Raw genomic sequence first — 7,500 nt, 5'->3', positions numbered from 1 at the left:
GTTCGCTTCCTCCTCCTCCTCTTCCTCTTCCTCCTCTTCCTCTTCTCCCCCTCTTCCCTCTCGTGGAGTGGGAAGGTGATTCAGTGGAGCGCCCTGTGCCGTGATTATTCTTTTCTGTTCGAGTTGGGAAAGCGAGGAAGTGCCTGATGGGAGATCGATGTGCCGGTAATAGTAATCGTTGTGATTAGGAAAAAAAAAAAAAGGTTGAGAAAATAAGTTTGGGAAAGTGTGATCGGTGTTTTTGAGTGTGTGTTTTTTTCTCAAGTAAAGGAATAGAAAGATAAATAGAAGAGATAGTGAGAGGAAATAAATACCAAGTGAAAAAAAGAGGAATTAAGATAAAAAAACAGAGTAATTAAAAGAAAGAAGGAAAACAGGGGGACCTCTCCTACTTGCCACAGGAAGTAGAAAATCCTACGAAAGAGAGAGAGAGAGAGACGAGACGAGAAGAGATCCTCCAGCATCCCCCCCTCCCGACTGTGCTCCCCTCTTTTTTCCCCTCGTCGGCACCATGACTGCGACGTTCGACCCCCACGACCGAGCCAGGTAAGTCCAAGCAAGCAAGCAAGCAAGCGCATTTGTTGTGCACTTGTCTTTGTTTTACTTTTGTTTTCTTGCTGTGTTGATGTATGCCGGCTGTATTGTGTTGTCTGGTGTGTTGAGTTCTGTGTTTGTCTGATGTCACTTTTTGTTATTTTTTTCGCGGTATTGAGCGTTTTGCCTCTGTGCTTGTATGTTTGTGTGAGTCTTTGTGTATATGTGTTTTTTTTCTTTCTTTTTTTATTCATGCGAGCAAGAAAAGGTCGTCGAGAAGGACGGACTTTGGTCGAATGTCTTGATGATGGAATTTCCTGGCATCTCTCCATATTTGAATGTCGAAGGAGGAGGGAGGAGGAGGTATTGAGGATGAGTGAGGAGGAGGGTCGTGGTGATGGTGATGGGGATGAGGGTCGTGGTATGGTGGTGGTGATGGTAGTGATGGTGGTTGGTGTAAAGGGGACACACTCTCCCTTCCTCTCCCGTCTCCTGCCTCAGCAAGCAATTTTCCCACGGCAGCCTGCGATAAGGATTCCTGGTAGTGCAGTCTAGACGAGCACGGGTCGTAAAGGGAGTAGGGAGTAGGAGGTTGGGAAAGGGGGAGGGGGAGGGGGAGGGGGCGTTGTCTGAGGTCGTTCTTTGCACTTCATCTCCTTCTCTCCCTCCCATTTTTCCCCTTTCCTCTTTTTTTTTTAATCCTCATTTTCCTTAGCTCTTTTTCTCTCTACCACCAACACCGCCACCATCAGACGGGAAAACCAGTAAAGGCAAATTATTTTCACGGCTAGCCTTCGCCCCTTTTTCTGATCTTGTAAAAGGTCTCTCGGTACGTGTGTACAGAACGCCCACCCTAGACACGCACGCATACGTACATATATACATACATAAATACATACATTCATACATACATTCATACATACATATGTGCAGACACATCTAAAACCAGATACGTCATGCATTCAAATACTGTGGTTGATATCTTGGAAATGGGGTGGATCACATGTGCCTACACTTTAATGGCAATAGATTCAGGTTATGCACGCGTGCGACTTATAGGGCAATGGATGCCTCTATTCTTACGCGTTTCTTCCTCCTCTCTCTCTCTCTCTCTCTCTCTCTCTCTCTCTCTCTCTCTCTCTCTCTCTCTCTCTCTCTCTCTCTCTCTCTCTCTCTCTCTCTCTCTCTCTCTCTCTCTCTCTCTTGTCTTCAACCCCACTCTCCTCACTCTTTCTCTCCCTTCACCCTCTATCCTCTGGCCTTCCCTCGCTTTCATCCTCCTTCTGTCTTACTCCCTTTCCTCTTTACATTCCGCCTCCCCTTCCATTCTGCTGCCGTTGCTTTCCTCCCAATATTCCTCTTTCCATCCCACATCACTGTCCTCCTCCCTTCCCTCCCACTTTTCTCTCCTCCTACCTTCCCTCCCTACATCCCCCCCTTCTCACTCTCTCTCTTCTGTTCTCTTATCTCTCTTGTCTTTCTCTTTATTTCTCTCTTCATCTCGCTCCGTCTCTTCGCAGGCCTGGCTCCTGGCGCTTTATGGGCCTTCGGGCGACAGGACTTATTACCCTTCCTGCGTCAGCCGGACTTTGTAGCTCTCCTGGGGGGGTTGCTGTTCGAAGTGGGGGTTGGGTGGGGATGGAGGGAAGTTGTGGTTCCTTCAAGGGGTGTATGACGCTCTTAGTCTCAAGGCGAAGGATAGGGGTTCGGTCCCGGGAACGAAGAACTTACGACGATTATAGCGTATACAGGTGACCCGGTAAGGGAAGGATTGTGGTGCGAAGGGAGTCCAAGTTTGTTTACGATCCTCAGTTGGCCAAGCGGCAGGGCAGGGGTGTAGGGGAGGGTAGGGGGCCGTTTACTAATCTCACGGGGGCGACCCTGCCTGGTCATTTAGGGTTCACCGAGGGTTACACAATGCATTATGGGTGGCCTCCATAATTGGATGTGCAGGACACGGGCGGCGGGGGTAGGGGGGTGGATAAGGGTATGGGAGATCCTTTTCCATATACATGCGGATTTACAGGTATGGAGGCTACGCACAGGAAAGAGAACATGTCTGAGGTTCGAGGTAAATGAATTGTCTCGAAGATTCAAAGTGGTTTCGTGTTCTCTGTTTCCTGTTTACTGTATAATGTTGGTATTGATATTGCTATTGTTGCTATAATTTCTTTTACATATATGGTTATCCTTTTGCTCTCATTTTATGTGTGTGTGCGTGTGCGTGCGCGCGCGCGTGTGAGGCAGACAGACAGACAGAGATGAAGAGACACAGTTTTAACTTGTGCTTTTGTGGGGAGAGAGGAATGAAGGGAGGGAGTCGGTGGTGTAGGATGGCAGAATTGTTAAGTGGGGTATTGAGAGGTATTAACTCTGAAGTGTACGTATGTCAGAGAGAGAGAGGGAGAGAGAGAGAGAGAGAGAGAGAGAGAGAGAGAGAGAGAGAGAGAGAGAGAGAGAGAGAGAGAGAAAATGATATGAGATGAGACAATATTAGGATAACGAATGAAGGGGAGAATCATACGTCAATGAGGAATAATGAGATTAAGAGACAGAGAGAAACGAACAAACAGGAAGATATATATGTATATATAAACACACCATTTTGCATAACCCTTCCAAATGCCTGCAGTGGTTGCGAGGACAGAGTGAAGTAGAAGAAATGGACAGAAACGGCTAGTGCAGAGGGAGGGGAAGTAGAGGGCAAGGTGGAGGGAGGGGAGGGGAAAAGGATACCAACAAGGCCGACCGACAGGCTGAGCCGAGTGCGACCCCGAGGCGAAGTTCATTCCCCCAGGGGGCGCTGGAGAGGGCAGGGGGCGGGGCGTCATTGTGCTCTATGAAACGGACATCTGGAAGCGTAATTGTGTGTGGAAGGCGGTGTAGGGGAGAGAGAGAGAGAGAGAGAGAGAGAGAGAGAGAGAGAGAGAGAGAGAGAGAGAGAGAGAGAGAGAGAGAGAGAGAGAGAGAGAGAAAGGCATACAGACAGACAGATACATTAAATAGAGAAAGAGATTGGAGTAAACCATGGGGAGGCAGTAGTAATGGTGCTAAGGGAGGGAGGAGGGAAAGGGAGACGGACAGAAAATAAGTGTTCCCAGTCCTCCCAGGGGAGTATGGACACCCAGGGAAATTGTGGAGCACTGGAGGCCATGTGTAATTGTTACTGTTAGTTATTGTTTTTTGTTGTTATTGTTGTTTTTAAAGATTTTTTCCTTTTCTTGCTTTGCTATTTTATCATCTATTATTTTCATGACTATATGTATTTAAAATCATCATCATCATTATTATTATTATTATTACGATGAGGATTGGCATTATCATTGCATTTATCATTATCTTAGTATTATGTGAAGACAAATCGACAGTTTATGCGTCACACTTGACGTGAAAGAAAGTCAAAATGTTAAGGGCTGTATGTAGCCGAGACGGCCGGCTAGAATAGAGGAAGTTGAAGAGGGAGAGGGAGAGGAAGAGGAAGAGGAAGAGGAGGATAAACAAAGAGCGAGAGAAGGATGGATAAGGTATGTGAATAAGAAAGAGAGAGCGAGAGAGAGACAGAGAACGAGAGAGAATGTCGAATAAAGAGGAATGGCATACGCAGATGAGAATTGAATGTGAGCTCGGACATTTAATGGTTATTGGCGCGCGCGTGTGATGGAGAGGGATGCGGGGAAGGGATGAGGACGGAGCTGCAAGAGACAAACATTCGCTAGGCGCTGATGCAATTGCTGGATTGGCGGGCATCGTGCGGGCAAGCGAGCGGGCCGGGCCGGAGCGTGCATGCATCTGGGGGAATGTTGGGCGAGCCATAAATAGTGGTAGGAGGTAGGACAAGCAGACAGTCAGTCAGACAGACAGACAGACAGATAGGGAGACAGGAAGGTAAACAGATAGATAAGCAGTCGGGCGGACAGATGGCGGAAGAAAACAGCAGGATGTAGGATATCGTTCCAGCCTTGAATATCGGAAGGTAGAAACAGATACGTAAAAAGTACGTAAACAGATATGCAGATAAGTAGTAGTTGGGCGGAAGGACAGACAGATAAATATTCGAAGAAACATACTGACAGACAAGCATACACACGTGTAAACATGCAGACAGACAAACAAACAAACGTAAGAGAAGACTTGGTGACAGACAGACAGACATACAAACATACAGACTTACAGACAAACGGATAGAGAGACAGACAGCCGAGGAGCCTTCCGTACCCGAGCTCCGCTGCGGGGTCGTTTCATTAGTCCGCGTCAGGTTGAGTGGCGCCGAATGTGTCATAATTGGTTGATCTTGTTTCAGGGGCTTCTCATCGCGCGATTCACTCACTCCCGCTCTCTCCCTCCCCTCCCCTTGCCCTTTTCTCCCTCACTCCCCACCCCCACCCCCACCCCCCCACCTCTCGCTCAAACCCTCCCTCCCGTCTGTGCCTCACCGCCGCCGATCTACGGTTCACACTCTCGCCCCCTGTTAATCCTCTTTTCTGTGTATCTGATCCTGACTCCCTGACTCCCCTACCCCTTCTCCCTCTCTCTCTCTCTCTCTCTCTTCTATCTCGCTTCCCCAGCCCCTCCCCCCTCTCTCTCTGTCTGTCTGTCTGTCTGTCTCCTTCCCTGTCCAATCCCCCCCCCCTCTTTGTACGCTCATCGTCTTCCATTTATGCCTTCCTCTTCCTTCTCCTCTTCCTCCTCCTCTTCTTCTACCTTGTATATTACCCCACCTCCTCATCCTTTTCGTCCTCATCCCTCATCTTTGCTCCCTTCTACTCTATATCCATTGTCCTTCTGTCTTGCATCACCCCCCCCCCTCCCCCCATTCTCCTCCCCCTCCTTTTCTTTTTTCCGCTTTCCCCCCAGATCTTCTTTCACCCGCCCTCTTCCCATACACATTTCTCCCCATTATCTTTCCTCTCGACCACGACTCTCAGCTGATGATTCCATGTATTCGCTATTTAAGGTGTATTTTTCTTTTGATGTTTTTATTCGTCTCTTGAATCTTTCTCTCCCTCCCTCCCTCTTCCTCTTCTTCTATTTCTTCTCCTTCCCTTCTATCCCTCCCTCCTTTTCTCCCTTCCCCTTCTTCATCCCTCTCTCTTCTCCCTCCCCTCCGTCCCTCCCTCCCTCTCCCATCCCCTCTCCTGCCGCCCCTCCCCCATGTCCCCCTCCTCCTGCCCTCGCCACGACCAACCTCGCCCTTTCTCTCATTACTCACCCTCATGCACATATTTTGGACATGATTATCCCCTGGGTCTCATTCGGAACCTCCCTCCCCTCTTCCATTCCCCTCTCTCCTCCCCTATTTTTCCCCTCCCTCTTCCCCGTGCTCCGTTCGTTCCTCGTCGTGTTATTGCCATTCTGCAGCTACTCTCCTCCCCCTCTACTCTGCCCCCCCCCTCCTCTTCCTCGTACATCTTTACCTCCCCTCATTCTCACTCGCTGTCGTTTTCCCCTCCTTTCAGTCCCCCATACCGTCAATTTCCTCTTTTTTGTTCAACCCTTCGACCTCTGCTCCCTTCATCTTTTTCTCCTCATTCTCATCTTCATCCCGAATGCACATTGACCGTTTTCTTTCCCTCCGTTCTGCCTCTCGATATCTGGCTTTTCTTTACATTTTGCTCATCTTCTTTCTTCTCTTCCCCTGCTTCCCTTTTCTTTCCCCCACCCTTTTTCATATTCTTTGTTCGTTTCCCCATCTCCCCTCTGATTTTTACCTCGTATCTTGTCTCCATCCTTCGCGTCCCTACCCTGCACTCTTTTCTTCTTTTTCTCTCTCCCCTCTCCGTCTCCCTTTCCCTCTTTCTCTCATATCTCAGCTTTTCCCTTTTCCTCTTACCCCCCCTTCCCTTCTCCGTCTCCCTTTTCTCTCCTCGCCTCCCCGCTTCCCTTGCTCTTCCCTCTTTCTCTCACCATTCCCTCTCCCTTTTCTCTCCTCCCCTCTCCGCCTCCCTTAGCCCTTTCTCTCCCTACTCCGTCTCCCTTTCCCCTTCCTCCCTTCCTCTTTCCCTCCTCGCCTCCCTCTTCCCCTCCTCGCCTCCCTCTTCCCCTCGCTTAGCGTGGCCTCGCGTGTGTGGTGTCATTTGGCAGGTTTGATCACGGTATTGGGGCCTGTTGTCACTGCTCTTTATGTCGCGCGGGACCGCCTCGACCTTTATTTTAGGGTCGAATTAACACTCCTTTTTTATTTTCTGTGACAATGTGACTTTTTTTTTATCTTTCTTCTCTCGTTTCTATTTTTATTCTTTCTTTCTTTCGCTCTCTCTCTCTCTCTCTCTCTCTCTTTCTTTCTTTCTCTCTCTCTCTCTTTCTTTCTCTCTTTCTCTTTCTTTCTCTCTTTCTCTTTCTCCCCTCTCTCCCCCTCCCGCTCTCCTCCCTCCCCCTCTCTCTCCCCTCTCACCCGCTCACCCTCTCTCCCTACTACTCTCCCTCCCCTCACCCCTACTTTGTGTTGTCATCGTCTTTGTGTCATGCATCCCTTTTCGTGCCTTTTTCCTCTTGTGTCATTTCCTTGGCGTCATTTTCCCCTTCCGTATTTGGTTTCCCTTCATCTTTTTTCCTCGTCTTTTTATCTCTCCTGATTGCAGTCTTTCTTTGTCTCTGTTTGTTTCCCTCTCCCGTACGTGTGTTTCGGTAAGACTGATTGACACACTCTCTCTCTCCTTCTTCTTCTTCTTCTTCTTCTTCTTCTTCCGTCTGAGAGAAGAGGATCTAGTGGTTTTCATTCATACCTCAGAACATCTCCCATTCTCCTACACCTGTTCGCCATACCTTGTCAATCTCAATTAGGGTCTCTCTCCACCTGACTTTTCACTCTCTATCTATCTATCTATCTACCTATCCATTTATCTTTTATTTATTTATCTGTTTATATTTTCCCTTGCTCTTTCCTTACATGGTGTTGTTATGAATGTAAAAGACCTGACCTAACCCTGACCAAACATTACTATTATTATCATAGTTGTTGCTTTGTCC

At 48.4% G+C, this 7,500-nt stretch overlaps 1 protein-coding gene across 2 annotated transcripts in view; it reads left to right on the top strand.

The window, feature by feature from the left end:
* Positions 1-7,500, top strand: part of Crk (Crk proto-oncogene, adaptor protein) — a 97,747-nt gene that overhangs the window by 7,552 nt on the left and 82,695 nt on the right. For both annotated transcript variants that reach the window (XM_086550637.1, XM_086550636.1), the window contains exon 2: positions 1-546. This exon is cut by the window's left edge and continues 194 nt beyond it. In XM_086550637.1, the coding sequence (XP_086406763.1) occupies positions 512-546 (35 nt within the window). In that variant the 5' untranslated portion in view covers positions 1-511. The remainder of the gene's footprint in view (positions 547-7,500) is intronic.

Source organism: Penaeus japonicus, unplaced genomic scaffold (assembly GCF_977035675.1).
Source record: "Penaeus japonicus unplaced genomic scaffold, GWHDUDI00000001_assembly GWHDUDI00000024, whole genome shotgun sequence".
NCBI classification, from domain to species: Eukaryota; Metazoa; Arthropoda; class Malacostraca; order Decapoda; family Penaeidae; genus Penaeus; species Penaeus japonicus.
The sequence above is the reverse complement of the archived record's forward strand: the minus strand, read 5'-3'. Positions and strand labels throughout refer to the sequence as shown.